The sequence below is a fragment of the Polyodon spathula genome, chromosome 1 (genome assembly GCF_017654505.1).
Source record: "Polyodon spathula isolate WHYD16114869_AA chromosome 1, ASM1765450v1, whole genome shotgun sequence".
Lineage (NCBI taxonomy): Eukaryota > Metazoa > Chordata > Actinopteri > Acipenseriformes > Polyodontidae > Polyodon > Polyodon spathula.
Genome location: NC_054534.1, coordinates 93154000 through 93170490, shown reverse-complemented (window position 1 = coordinate 93170490; position 16491 = coordinate 93154000). Strand labels below are relative to the sequence as shown.

Below are 16491 nucleotides of genomic sequence, written 5' to 3'. Positions count from 1 at the left end.
ATATAGATGGTACCTGTATGAACCGTTACTGTTAGACTACAGTAGTCAGACCTATTTAGGCAGTGAGGGTGATTCAGATGAGGATGGCCGTCTGTTCGTTTTAGCAACAGACATTGGATAAACCCAACTGCGATTCTCTGTGATTGGTTACAATTATGAACGTTGATTGTTCAGTAATTCTCCAGATTTGCACGGTACTGTGCAGTCACTTTTTACTGGTCGATCAACCTTATCAAGTGTCATTGTACTGTAATAAGTCAGATATGGTAGTAACACAGCAGCCTGCATGAAAACACAATATTCTGTTACCGGCACAACAACACTCTGGGGGGGGGAAACAGGATGAAATGACCATCCCAAGAAAGTTTCAGGGGACACTGAGATCAGTTCCAAAAGTGGGACTGTCCTGTCTAAAATGGACGTCTGGTCACCTTACTAAACAAACACATTTAAATGCACCTTAAAAAGAAACTCAAGTTTGCTTGATTTTTTCTGGTGTGGATCACACAAGCGAACTAAGTGTGAAAATGTGCTAACCGATTTTTTTTTTTTCAGGTCTGCTTCAGTTTGTTTCACACCAGAGAACTTCAAGTGAACTTTTGGTTCACTTGGAGCTTCATCCAGACCAGATTTCTTTTGGATTCACATTGCATTTTTAAAAATGCACTTGGCTCTCTTGCTGATTACTAGAGAGGAAATTCTCTCTGGGAAAAACCTTTTCCATCATACTTGACGTGATGTGCTGTTGTCCATGTTCTCTTGGTTTATTTGGTGCATGCAACATCAAATCATTGCCGAAGAAACAGAGCACGCAGTGTCACGATCAGAAAAAAAAAATATATATATACTGTATATATATTGAGGCTGGTGTTTAGAAGACATTTCAAGCAGATAATAATAATAATAATAATAATAATAATAATAATAATAATAATAATAATAATAATAATAATAATAATTTGCTTCGCTGTTTGGAGTCTTGTTTCCAAGTGAACTGGAATACGTTTGGTTTCACATTGCAAAAAATTGAAAAGGAGCAAAGTGGCAAATGTGCTGAGTCCACTTCCAAGCAAACCAAGACCACCGTGTGAAGTGATCTTGTTTCACTTGGTTCGATGTGCATCCTGATGCGAGCATGTGGTTCACGGTGGTTTCATATATAACCGAACTGCACTTCAATCTGCATCAAAGGGTCAAACGAACTAGGTGTGAAAGTGCCATAAAATAGCATTGCAATTTGTTAGTGGACAGTATATTGTTTAAGTGTTTAAGAACAAAATACATTTTAGAAACTGAATCCCACACATCCTAGATACAAAATGAACCACTGTTCCTATAATTGAGTAAAAAAAAAGCCTGCTTTCAAGATTCAATTGAATGACACCCTCCTTTTCAGCCCTTTTACATCCAGAAATACTGTCAATCAATTAAACTAATCAAAGCAATAACACAATCTGTGTGGCTGCCTTTTGATTACATTGGCATTTACCCAAGGTACTTTACTGAAAAGGAATAAGATTGTGACAGACACGGTTTGGGAGATTAGTTCAATTCCATGAGACAGTTTTCAGATAATTATTAGAGTGGAACCCTCAAATAGTACACTACTCCCCATCATCCCGACCACCACTTCTAAACGGAAATTCAAACTAGGTGGCAAACATTAGATTGAGCCCTATCCTACCTCCTATGTTAACCAACAATGATAGCAACTATTTCCAGATAGTTTCAAAAGCAACGGTAATTAAGTCGTTTATTCACATACAAACTGATAGAGGATTAATGTGCTTACGTTTTTGAATCCCCTGTAGAAGATTTTAAGCTCCTTCTTTGTGAATCGTGTTTGTGCCTCCAGCTGTTGCAGGCCCTCAGGACGGTAGCGGACAGTGGCCAATTCCAATTCATCTTCGATGCTGTCTATAAAACAAAATTAACACTTAGCAGGGGAGAAACCATACAGTTTAAATTCGTACGTGTTAAATTTGGTAAGCTGGAAGATAACAGATGTCTTTTATATATATAAAAAAATACACTGATTAGTTAAAAAAGAACCTTCTACACCGGCTAAAACAACTTACCAAAAAATATTGTATAATTATATGATCCGTTTCATAATTTTTTTTGTAGTGTGTCACTGTGTACAAATACAGTAAATGGGGGGGGGGGGTTCAAACATCAGCATTTGAAAGTGATAGCTTTAGTAGCAATAGATTTTCAGATGGAATGTGTTAATAAAATCAATGTAATGCTTTGAAATTGAGTCGATGAGGTCACGCACATCACTTTTTGTCTCAACGACGAGATAAGGGGAACGAATGGAAGCATAATACGCTGATTTACAATTATCTGGTGTGTGGGTAAAAATCAGACGGCATAGATGAAAACAAAAACAAAACAAGAAAAACCTTAAACCCCATTAGTCATTTACTCTCATTCGGGTGGATATTTTGCCACGGATTACTATATACAACTCTTTGAACATGCATTTTGCAATTTTATTTGGTGATAAATAAAAAACAAAATACAATAAAAAAATGTCTATATATTTAATATTACAATACAAGGTACAGAGCTGTGTTCCTAATTTGTGCAGCTGCTCAAATTCAAAAGGATGCGAGCTCCAAAACAATGCACCATCACCCTCTCCCAGCACACCACCTAGAATAAGGGCAGCGATAATATCCGATCAAAACAGGAGGTCATTCCCTCCAATTGCACCTGCAAGCTGGACTTCTTCCCCTGCCAGATGAATACCACAGCTGATATCGGAGATGTTCTGTTTCACTTGCTAAATGCACAGAAGGAGGTAAATAATGGGCAAGGTTACATCATCAAGATATTGGATACCATGAAGGACCAACAAGGGCATCAGCTGGTAGTTGTGCAAAACCTAACGACCACAGAGTCGTATGGTTGAAAATCGCCAGGCTGTGGTGCAGCAGGTGTCAGAGATAGGCACTGGCTGACATGCAGGTAGAGAAGGAAAAAATAGTATTTTAATTGGCCATTTTATTTTGGATGGGGCTTGGTTGGAATTTATTTTTTTATACTGACCTCCACTTTTGTCTGTACTTTAGTGTGTACGATTGTAGGCTATAAATAAATACATTCAAAGTGCCACTGGTGTTTGTTGTTGTTAGTTATTATACATGTACATCATGTATGTAGCACTTCATTATATATTTTTTAAGCTTTTAAAATTACAATAAAAAAAAACTCGCTAACCCTGGCTGCAGTGGGTGATGTCAGACCAGAACCAGGAACCAGGAAATAAACAACAGAGAGGTGGGGTTTGGTACAGCTGAGCAATTGTTCTCGTTCAGTATTTAATAACGAAACAGACAGAAAATAAAAGGTTGAAAGACAAACAAGACACAGGGCAGTGCACTCGTAGCCAAACAAAACTAACTATACAGACAAAACATGGTGAGCTTTTATTTTAACTATTAACTATTCTTATTACCTCCGTCTCAAATCCCGTTCTCCACTCACCGAACACACAACCCCGAGTGAGTGAAAACATGCTGCTTTTATGCAGCTGTACCGAGACTCGATTGCTAATCAATCATTCAGCTGGAGTCTTGGTACAACTGCACGTGAATTAATAAGTGCAATTCCCTGTGCTCACAAATTATTACATTTTACCTGCACGTGAAGTGCTGTGCAATCCTCATGCCTAAATACAAATATACATTTTAAACACTTGTGTTACACAGACCCATTTATATCCTGTGTACCAATGACTATACACCAACATTAACACACTACATGTAACATACAACACAAATAAAGAGCCCAGGGGCGGGGCACTTTGCCACAACATTGTTTTAATTGTTCTGTGAATTCGTCTAATCATGTTGAATACATTTTCTCTGGGACTCTTTGCTCACCTCCGCGATAAATAAATTAAACATGATTAGAAGTAGCCACCGAGCACTTACAGTATTATAAGAACATTTCATATGCATACAAACGTGTGAAGGTGAAAGTGTACTTTGTACATAAAGTGTGGGGCGAGTCTGACAACATTACAAATATGCTGATGGCTTCTCCGGGTGGAATATTCTGAGGAGGCTCCAATGATCCAAGTTGAAGCATTCCTTCCTCCTCACCTTCCTCAAGTGCGTCAAACATTTCTTGGTCACCCAGCAGTTGTTGATGTATAGTTATGTTGTGCAGGATACAACACGCTACGAAGATCCTACCCAGTTTGGGGGTCGTATTGAAGCACACCACCTGATTTGTAGAGACACTGAGACCTCATTTTTAGTAAACCAAAGGTCTGCTCAATCACATTCCTAGCGGATCTGTGTCTCCTATTGTATGCCTGTTCTCCATTCGTGTGTGGATTAGACACAGGTGTTAAAAACCAAGGACGCATTGCAAATCCACAATCACCTGTAACAAAATTTTATTGTAATATCTAGAATGCCGTTTTCTATACCAAGATTTCATTACTTTACTCTTTGTATAATGAAATGGTTTGTATTTGTATAATTCAAATAAAATCTACAATAGAGGTCAATTGCCATATATTGTATGTATATAGATTTGCATTGGTTATTTTTGTAACAATACACTGGGTACAAATAATGGTATTTATTTAGCTACTGCTGCCTTTCTCAGCAAAGCCATACTGTAGCTTTTTTATTCTATTTTTTAACACCAAAGAACTTAAATACGGTTTCAAGTTGAGTTATAAACGTTTTCGTTAATTAAAACCTTCCTTTTCCAAGTGCAAATTAACTCCTGATAAATTATGACAATTAACAAGGATTTCCTTTTAAACACAAACATAAGAAATAGCACATGCCCGTTACGATAGTAACATTATTTCATAAATCAACATAATTTCGGAAATCAAATTAGCACGATTATTTAATAATGAAATAGGCATAATGACCGCTTGAAAATGCCAAAATCACTGCTACATACCGATTTGTTTGACAAAGTTGAAAATCCCCCCCCCCCCCCATGGTCTTAACAAAGGCAAAAAGGCACTGTTTCTATAATTTTTATTACAATACAGACACATATCTGTTGCATTAAGTAACCAAGCTGAGTAAGAATTCTCAGCATACAGAATTGAGCATGCCGTTAAGTGGGTTCTTTTACTGATAGGCTCTGAGTAACTCAGTTATTTAACACACCCAGTGTAAATAGACACTGACTGCTAAACAGTGTATCAAACTGAGCATTATCAGAAACAATTAGTTTCTTCCAGCCTCTTTTAGAGTGTGTTAGGAATCTGCACAAATCAGATACTTTTTTTTTTTTTTAAATATTTTTCTTCCCTGCATGCTTCCTTCTGCAGTTTATGTTGCTGTGTTGGAATTGGTTTAGTTGTTTAGTCTAGTTTTCTTTGCAAAGTCCATGTTTCACTTTACCAGAACCAGTCATACATTACTAGTTGGTACAATCACAGATCAGCTCTTTACCTGATCAATACATGATTGCAAAAGCCTTTTTGGCTTTTTATCATGGATGTATTGCCACCTTCTTAGAGCTAATGGTGCCAATGCTAAATCTGCCTGAGTAAAAAAAAAGTCTGAACAATGGGTGTGTGACAGGGAGAGAATGAATCAATGCTGTAAGTCTCCCTCTCATTCTGTGATGGCGTTGCGTAAGGATGGTCACGCTCACACAAAATGGTTGACTAGACCGGCACTTCCTGTGAAACCGGAAGTCAGCCATTTTGTGCCGAAGCAGAGCTTTCAAACTGTGATCAGCTGCGCTGCATACAGCAATTGGCTGGTTCTCTAGGGGTGCACTGATTGCAGTCAGGGCTCAGGTGTTTATAACGGATGCAGCTCATTCACTCACCCCCTTGTGCTTTGGAAACAAAACTTTAACGCCGTCAGGATTTATTGCTGTGGAGACCTTGTACTGTTTACCTTTTGCAGACTGACAAACTCGTGCCTGAAGCTATTCCAGCCAGGACCTTGGACTCACCACTTACTCATGGATCCACCCTGGTCTGAAGGAGCATTGCACTACACCTCCCTGAGCATATAAAGACGGCCAGTGAAGCAGTGAACTGTTTATTTTGCCCTGTGTTGTAACCATCGCTGGTTTCAACCAGGAGTTTTACTTGATGCTGTTTTATTTTTTGCAACCTTAGTTTACAACCTGGTCTTAGCTATTGCTGGTTAGACTAGGGATTCTTTGAGTTCTCGAGGAATAATACAGTTCCTATGCAAGTGTTTGGATAATCCCATGTTTCCTGTGATGTCATTTTGCACGCTACCACTTGCCTTCCTGTGACAGTGTCACTATGTGGCCCCTTTTTGGTGCTTAACTACTTGATGATATAAAAATGAGGCAAGGCAATGCTATTGACAAAAGAGTCTTCTTCAAGCTTCATTTTTCTCCATTTACTTGAACAGAAAGGATTTGTTTTTCTCACTTCATCTGCAGTGTTTTCATATATATATATATATATATATATATATATATATATATATATATATATATATAGAGAGAGAGAGAGAGAGAGAGAGAGAGAGAGAGAGAGAGAGAGAGAGAGAGAGAGAGAGAGAGAGAGAGAGAGATTCTGTAAGGGATCATCATTCCCCATTGTTGCACTCTATTGTTGTTTTCTATTCTCCTATTCCAGAGATTAACTCTTCGATTGATAGTATCAAATCACGCATGAAACCTGTTAATTGTGCAAAACTTTTCAAAGGCTTTGCAACCCAATGTGATAACTTTCAATCTAATCTTTTTTTTAAACTATCCCTGAGAGCATGTAACCTGAATGTCAGTCTTATGTAACTCAGCCCAATTCTTCAATCTGGACCTTGTTTACTAGCAAACGAGAAGACTTACTGGACTAGATCCTTTCTGATTCTCTATAAGCAGATCAGACATGAACTTACTACTGTAGTACCTTATTGGATAATGGTGCCGATAAGGTGAGCCATATAACATATGGTTGTTGACATTCGATATTTACTGCAGTTCATCCACATTTTTTTATATAAGGGGAGTGATTTATTAAGGTTTTATGTCAAAAGTATTAACTGAATAGTTCAAGTCCATGTTTTAAATCCTCTTTTATATCCACAGGTATATCTTCTCTTGATTGATGATTGTGGTTCTCTGATGTTATTCATTGATTCATTTGAAAAAAATAGGAGCACGCTAAAAGAGCAATGTTCTTGCATTGACGGTGTGCTATAGGCGTCAAGTAAATATACAGAATGTTGTAAAAAGCCAAGCACTCACCAGGTATCTGCTGTTAAGCTTATATATTTATTATTATAACATCATTATGAAAAAAGAATGAAGCGAATTCATGCAGATGCGTTGTCGGCCACTGGCCTTTATCAGTGTAGTAACATAATTTAAATCAAGCACATACAGGTGAGACATTTATATGTCTAAAGCATTAATTATTCAATTATCTTTCAATAAAACAATAATAATCAATAAATTAGTGCATAATTCAAACAATGTAAATACAAAACAGATATATTTTATTATTAAAACATACAGACCAACATAAATATATGTATATCTATGTCTAATCTATGGTAAAATTACAAACTAGCACACAAAATCATAACAGACCACTAGACGCAACAACAATGGATAAGATTATAAAAAAAAAGGTGTATACAACCGCTCCTCATTCCTGCCACCAGGAGATTCAGTTTGCAAAGTATGTATCCAAGAGGCTTCCCTTTGTAGTAACAGTTTATTACGATCTCCACCTCAACAAGGGGTATTAACCACTTCAATCCCCATAAATCTGGGAGGGATTCCTGTGAACTGTTCACTTTGAACCAGGTCTCACACAGATGTGGAAAGAAAGGGCCAACAAGAAGAGGCAAGGGCCGACAAAAGAGATGCGAAGAAACCACCAAAAAAGAAGAATTGACTTCTGTTATTAACAAATCGGGTAAAGAACTAACAGAAAGACAACTGACTTTGCTATCCAAGGGTTTATCTTTTGTTCCTTGTAAACTTGCTGATTCATTTACCACTACCATTGAATTGTTTAAATTATTTAGAGCTATAAAACTGAAGTCATTTTTCGCCAACGCTCATCAATTAAGAAATTACAACACAGAACCAGTCTCTACTGAGATACAAGAAAGAAAGATTTTTATTACATTTTTGATTGTTGTTGCTTTATTGAAAGATAATTGAATAATTAATGCTTTAGACATAAATGTCTCGCCTGCATGTGCTTGATTTAAATTATGTTACTGCACTGACAAAGACCAGTGGCCGCAACACATCTGCATGAATTTGCTTCATTATTTTTTTCATAATGATGTTATAATAATAAATATATAAGCTAAACAGCAGATACCTGGTGAGTACTTGGCTTTTTACGACATTCTGTATATTCACTGATTCATCACATCAAGCTTCTGAAAGGGTCATTATTAGCATCTCATTAGTCACAATAAGAATACACCTGTTACATCCCTGTTTTACACATGTTTCCATAACTTTGCCCTGTCATCTGCAAAATGGATTTGCAGTCATACTCCCTTCTCTGCTGGCCAGCACCAACAAATGTCCATGCTGCAGTGAACTGCCACCACACCACACCTCTTTCTGCTGGTTTTCTTTGAGTCAAATTAAATGGAATTCAGTAAACCATAATTTATTATTTTCAATGTCTTCAAAATCCTCAATCAAAATTATAAAGTAAAACTATTAAGTCATACATTATTTATCAGAAATATTTGTATTTTAAGAACTATTGTCTTAAGTTTTTTTTTTTTCTTATAATAGAATAATTAATACAATAAAATTAGTTCATAATTATATTGTTGTAAAAAAAAAAAAAAAAAAAAAAAAAAAAAAAAAAAAAAAAAAAAAAAAAAGACAATAATTACCACCACACATTTACATGTATTATTTGTCGGTTTATCTGTGTACCTCACATTTTCACAGATCTGTACTTCAGAAGTAAATTACTTTTTTTGCATGGCGTATATTAGGTTATTAAATGTATTCAATTTTAAATAATGGGGAGAACACTGCTTTAACAAATAACTTATATTATGTATTTTTCATTGACAGGCTTCCTGCAAAACAAAGACAACTTGAGTTCTGGAGACAATCTCAGAAGCACAGGGAGCCTGTGTTTTGTTCATAGCTATAATAAATGTTGTCTTATGTACATTATAATCTCCCCATCAAGAGACCTATTCTCTTTGCAAAAACAACCACACACAGGGCAAATAAAAAGAAAAAATGACTTGCTTTGGGTATCGGTAGAGGCCTTTGTAGCAGCTGAGCAAGGCAAGAGTTTCATGAGCCGCTCTTTAATGCTGCGTTTGATGCTCCTCTGAGGATAGATGAAACCTAGAAGATACATCACCAGTCTTGATTAATACCACTCTCTCAGTGACGAGTTCTGTGCATGCTGCATGTACATAACACTGCAATGCTGAGGAGCTGGAGTGGGGAAACAAGCATCAGGCAAAGGCATAGTCATCCATGTCAAGCATTTCACTGAGTACCTTAATTTAGGACAACAACATTGCTTTATGTGACTCCTATTTATTTAGCATGCGCACTCAGTGTGTGTTTTAGACCTACAGCTCATTCATTTTGTAACTCACAAAATATGTAATATTTCCCAATGCCCTCTATGCTCCAACACATTGTGACTGTAGCCTCAATCAGTTATAAACACTACATTGTCTTACACTTTGCATATATTCCTAAAAAAAAAAAAAAAAATTAACCAAACATATGAGTTCTTAACTAAGTATGAATAATTTGTATTTATTGAATTGTTTTCAAATCCAGGATACATTTCAAGAAATGTGGTAAAGAATAACATAAAAGTTTAGGTTTTGCATCGTGAACGGAGAATAGAGATTGTCCACCCATATCTATACCAAGGCCTGGCCAAATAGGGATCATGGGTCAAAGGGGTATCCATAAGCACTCAATGGCATATTTTTAACAATTTTGCTTTCCAGTAATAAATAATTACTAGTGCACAAATTTGTCCAACAGCCTTCATCTATACCAGTCAGTCAATTTTGCAAAAGTGTCCCAAAAAATGTTTTAATTTTAGAAAGAATGGCTGAAAATCTAACGTGACACAACATGCATAAGCATCACAGAATACAAAAAGTGCCATGTGTCCTGATATATTAGAAAAAAGTATGAAACTTAAAGGGTTTGGAAAACACACACACACACACACACACACAACTTCAGGCATTTCATCATAGATTTACCTCTTACAAAGTCTAACATTCCAGATATTAAAGCAAAAACATTTATTTTCATGTTATGAAGGCTGAAGGCAGTGTCTTGCAGCTTCTGTCGAACCTGCTGTTTTAAGTTTTTTTGTGAAAAATAAAACGCCTGATACTACTTTGAACAACTACAGCATGATTTGTCTTATTTTAATTCCCTCCAGTACAGATTGAACATCATTTTAAATTGCTTTTTTTACTTTCTCTTATTTCCTAAAAGTGAATGCATAGACATCATACTCGTTGGTTTTAGATTGTGTTGTTTTAAGTATTATAATCTTTCTCCAAGTCTGCTTGTATTTGGCTTTGAACTTGCTGTGAAAATTGATCTTTCAAATCTGCCAGCTCCATTTTCTCTTCCTCTACACAGTATATGTAGTATAGGTGGGGCTGGAGTTGAAAGGTCGTACATTTGATTTGAATGGGATAAGGAAGTCTATTTAGTCCCGACACGACACCCATGGGAAGCATGCCTGCCCACTCTTCGCCTTTAAATCTAGGAAGACAGACAAGACACGCATTATTGAATAAAGTGCACACCCATGTAGTTGTCGTCTAAAAATGAATCAAGCCACGATGTGACCCAAAGGCATGCAGGGACAAACTTTTGGACTAATGTCTTTTTTCAGGGTTCTGTATTTCATTTGTTTAATTTATTAAATAACTGTTTTTTGAAGAGTGTTTATAAACATATGTTTAAACAAATTATTTATACAGGTGTTGATTATGATGGGATATCATGAATAGGAAAATTTTTTAAAATATACGATCAAAAGGCTTGAAAAAAATCCTTAACAAATAATTTCTTAAAATGTGTTTTTATGTCATTTTCTGTCATAAGTATAGTGTACTTCAGATTTAAAAGGTTTTTATATACAGAATTCATCGGCCTTTAAAGTGTACGGCAAGTAGGATACATGTTTCGTAACCGAGTGGCTCAAAAAAAAAAACCCCCATAATATATAATATATATAATATATATATATATAGATATATATATGATATATATAGCTATAGCTTATATTTACATCCTGAGACATTCTAAAAAAAATCTACATCCTGAGCCATTCTAAAAAAAAAAAGGCATAATACCACAGTAGTGACATCAAAAAGTGATAATTCCTCTAGAGGAAAATATACTTGAACTTTGACCCATTCGACTCCTCGAGACCATCACTTTCAATTCAAACACAAAATGTCTCGTTTTCAATCACTCGACAACACCCACAGTACAGAAATGTTATATAATATATATATATATATATATATATATATATATATATATATATATATATATATATATTGTAGAGCTAGTACATTCATATCTCATAGAAACTGGAGAAACGGATAACGACATAGAACGTCTGACCAGCACTGAAACACTATGTTTAAAAAAACCGAACTGTACTGAACCTCGTCTTCTTTAATATTAGCATCACAAGGGTATCCATGTATTACAAAAAAAATAATTGATGGGTCTCTTCAGTGAGTTACAAGAAAACAATTCCATCTCTGGTTTCTGTGCCAGTTTATAAATTACTTGGTCTTGTAATTTATGACATCAGAGAAACCCTAAATTAAATAATTTTCCTGTGACTCACTAAAGCCCATCTCTCTCTCTCTCTCTCTCTCTCTCTCTCTCTCTCTCTCTCTCTCTCTCTCTCTCTCTCTCTCTCTCTCACACACACACACACACACACACACACACACACACACACACATATATATATATATATATATATATATATATATATATATATATATATATATATATATACAGTGGCTTGCGAAAGTATTGACCCCCCCCTTGGCATTTTTCCTGTTTTGTTGCGTTACAACCTGGAATTAAAATTGATTTTTATTTGGATTTCATGTAATGGACATACACAAAATAGTCCAAATTGGTGAAGTGAAATGAAAAAAATAACTTGTTTAAAAAAATTCTAAAAAATAAATAACGGAAAAGTGGTGCGTGCATATGTATTCACCCCCTTTGCTATTAAGCCTCTAAATAAGATCTGGTGCAACCAATTACCTTCAGAAGTCACATAATTAGTTAAATAAAGTCCACCTGTGTGCAATCTAAGTGTCACATGATCTGTCACATGATCTCAGTATATATACACCTGTTCTGAAAGGCCCCAGAGTCTGCAACACCACTAAGCAAGGGGCACCACCAAGCAAGCGGCACCATGAAGACCAAGGAGCTCTCCAAACAGGTCAGGGACAAAGTTGTGGAGAAGTACAGATCAGGGTTGGGTTATAAAAAAATATCCGAAACTTTGAACATCCCACGGAGCACCATTAAAGCCATTATTAAAAAATGGAAAGAATATGGCACCACAACAAACCTGGCAAGAGAGGGCCGCCCACCAAAACTCATGGACCAGGCAAGGAGGGCATTAATCAGAGAGGCAACAAAGAGACCAAAGATAACCCTGAAGGAGCTGCAAAGCTCCACAGCAGAGATTGGAGTATCTGTCCATAGGACCACTTTAAGCCGTACACTCCACAGAGCTGGGCTTTACGGAAGAGTGGCCAGAAAAAAGCCATTGCTTAAAGAAAAAAATAAGCAAACAGTGGCCTAAGGAAAAAAAAAAAAAAAAAAAAAAAAAAATAAGCAAACACATTTGGTGTTTGCCAAAAGGCATGTGGGAGACTCCCCAAACATATGGAAGAAGGTACTCTGGTCAGATGAGACTAAAATTGAGCTTTTTGGCCATCAAGGAAAACGTTATGTCTGGCGCAAACCCAACACCTCTCACCACCCCGAGTGAACACCATGCTGTGGGGATGTTTTTCATCGGCAGGGACTGGGAAACTGGTCAGAATTGAAGGAATGATGGATGGCACTAAATACAGGGAAATTCTTGAGGGAAACCTGTTTCAGTCTTCCAGAGATTTGAGACTGGGACGGAGGTTCACCTTCCAGCAGGACAATGACCCTAAGCATACTGCTAAAGCAACACTCGAGTGGTTTAAGGGGAAACATTTAAATGTCTTGGAATGGCCTAGTCAAAGCCCAGACCTCAATCCAATTGAGAATCTGTGGTATGACTTAAAGATTGCTGTACACCAGCGGAACCCATCCAACTTGAAGGAGCTGGAGCAGTTTTGCCTTGAAGAATGGGCAAAAATCCCAGTGGCTAGATGTGCCAAGCTTATAGATACATACCCCAAGAGACTTGCAGCTGTAATTGCTGCAAAAGGTGGCTCTACAAAGTATTGACTTTGGGGGGGTGAATACTTATGCACGCTCAAGTTTTCTGTTTTTTTGTCTTATTTCTTGTTTGTTTCACAATAAAAAATATGTGCGCAGGTGCTGTGTGCTGTGTGCTGTGTGCTTTTACTATTTTACCTACGACACAAACCACATGTTCTTGAGGAGGAGGGAGCATTATAAGACTGAGTGTCTATGTATTATTTGAACTGAGTGAGTAATCTATGTATTGTGTTATTTTAGAGAGGTAAAGGGAGCAGCACAGTTAGGGAGTCTTTTGTTTAGTTAGTGTCATTGACAGGAAGGTTTGCTTTATTATTTGGATTAGACAGTTTTCCCATATTTTTGTTAAATGCACATTTACACTGAGTTTGTGCAATAAAAGCAGCAATTTTTCAAAAGAATCCTGGTGTCCTTCAGCAGAGTGAATAAACCAATCAGTGTGCCTCAAGACACTCTTGCGATGACAAGTCACATTTGAAAAGACTGACTAAACCATTTGAATTTAATTTTGATGATGATGACTTATCAGGTTACCAAACAGTATTTTATAAGTTGTGAACAAATCACTAGCAGTGCCAAAAAGGTGTCCTTTTAAGCAAAGTTCCTGTTCCTTTAGGCAGAGCATTTACAATGGAAAAAATCTGTTTCATCACAAGGGTGTTCTCTAAGGTGAAGTATTCTCTTGGAAAGTGTTCCTATACTCCGATAATACTGTGTGTGTGTGTGCGCATATATATATATATATATATATATATATATATATATATATATATATATATATATATATATATATATATATAAGGGCTGGCAATGGAACTTGAAACAATCAATGTGATTGGTTGGGCAAGGTTCCAACTGTCCCTATATTGGATGGATACGGACAGCTGGAGCTTTGTCACATATTCAAAACTACTGTGCTGCCTCACAGAATTGAAAGTACCAGTAGACATCTTGTTTAGAGTTACAGATGTACAGTAACTATAAAACTGAGTGACCAATCAAAAAGTAGTAAGGAGACATGCTAATCTGGATGAACAACAATTAAATGAACTGGAAGATAGCAAAACAGAAGCAAATACCAAAAAAAAAAAAAAAAAAAAAGAAATCACTGTCTTTACTCACTCGCCCCGACTGTCACTTCAAATAATGTATTTTTAGTGGTTTGCAAACGCTATAGAAAAATCACAAAAAGACCCTTCTGCACATTATCCACCCCTCAGACACAGACCTTGAAAAATGACTGAAATCTGAGACTTCATTAGTTTTTATTCTTTTTACTTCCGTTCTGCTGAAACATCAGTTTCTTGCACTCACAGAAAATAAATGAAATCAGTGCTGTCTCAACTCCACCTCCTGCCTGGTAGATATTTAAAACTCAACACATCAAAAATAAATATTTACTTACTTTTGCATATTTCAATCAATGTACTCAGCTTAATTTAGTGTGCAGTTCAAGGTTATAAATGGGACTGCTTTTGCGGTCCCTTTATTGGCGTACGGATATTTAATTAAAAAACAAAATAGCAATATTGCATGATATTCAGCTATTCTTACACCCTTGCCCTATCATATTTATGTCCTGTCTCTGCTCACTAATGATTTGATAGCTACAAAACCAGGGCAGATCTTTGACTTTCCCATTTTTTGAACCTACTAAAGACCGGGGGTCCCTGAGTGGCTTATCCAGTTAAAACGCTGTCGCTGGGAGCGCAGGATAACTTCGTGTCTGGGCTGTGCAAAGAGGCTGAACTTTGCTGGGGACTCCGAAGGGGGCATCTCATTGGCTCTGATGCTTCCAGGGTGAGGGATGGGAAACCAGCAGGGACTCATTCTCCTCATCACTCAACAGTGAACCCTACTGGCCAGACACTGAGCACATTCAGAATGGATAAGAATCAGGCTGATCTCTTTTCTCCGGGATCAGTAGCTCACCCACCTTTGCTCTGGATTGCTCGGCATAAAAACAATTCTGGCTTTCGGTTTGTGAGATCAGAGGACTCACCCACCTCTGCTCTGGATCTCTTAGTGTAAAAGCGATTCTGGCTTTCGGTTTGTGAGATCAGAGGACTCACCCACCTCTGCTCTGGATCTCTTAGTGTAAAAGCGATTCTGGCTTTCGGTTTGTGAGATCAGAGGACTCACCCACCTCTGCCCTGGATCTCTTAGTGTAAAAGCGATTCTGGCTTTCGGTTTGTGAGATCAGAGGACTCACCCACCTCTGCTCTGGATCTCTTAGTGTAAAAGCGATTCTGGCTTTCGGTTTGTGAGATCAGAGGACTCACCCACCTCTGCCCTGGATCTCTTAGTGTAAAAGCGATTCTGGCTTTCGGTTTGTGAGATCAGAGGACTCACCCCAGAACATGTTCTGTGTAGGGACTCTGCCGTGAGGAGTAAAAACATTACTGGACATTGCTGTAAATTTGAGGAAAACATAAATAAAATAATAATTGGTCACTCTAGTGATAAATAAAAAAACCTCTTTGGAGAAAATCAACTACCGGCCTATATTAATTTTTGCAGACTTAATCGGAGTGCAGCCCTAATATATGGAAAATATATATATATATATACACACACACACACACACACACAGACACACACACACACACACACACACAGACACACACACACACACACACACACACACACACACACACACACACACCACACACACACACACACACACACACACACACACACACACACACACACACACACACACACACACACACACACACACACACACACACACACACACACACACACACACACACACACACACACACACACACACACACACACACACACACACACACACACACACACACACACACACACACACACACACACACACACACACACACACACACACACACACACACACACACACACACACACACACACACACACACACACACACACACACACACACACACACACACACACACACACACACACACACACACACACACACACACACACACACACACACACACACACACACACACACACACACACACACACACACAC

The 16491-nt window shown here is 37.3% G+C and overlaps 1 protein-coding gene across 3 annotated transcripts in view; it reads right to left on the bottom strand.

Moving 5' to 3' along the window:
- The window catches only part of LOC121324353 (Kv channel-interacting protein 4), a 357785-nt gene that overhangs the window by 29753 nt on the left and 311541 nt on the right, over positions 1–16491 (bottom strand). For 2 of the 3 annotated variants that reach the window (XM_041266106.1, XM_041266098.1), the window contains exon 2: positions 1793–1917. In XM_041266106.1, the coding sequence (XP_041122040.1) occupies positions 1793–1917 (125 nt within the window). Of the gene's footprint in view, positions 1–1792; positions 1918–9225; positions 9328–16491 lie in introns of all 3 variants that reach the window. The other variant, XM_041266111.1, reaches the window with a different exon arrangement.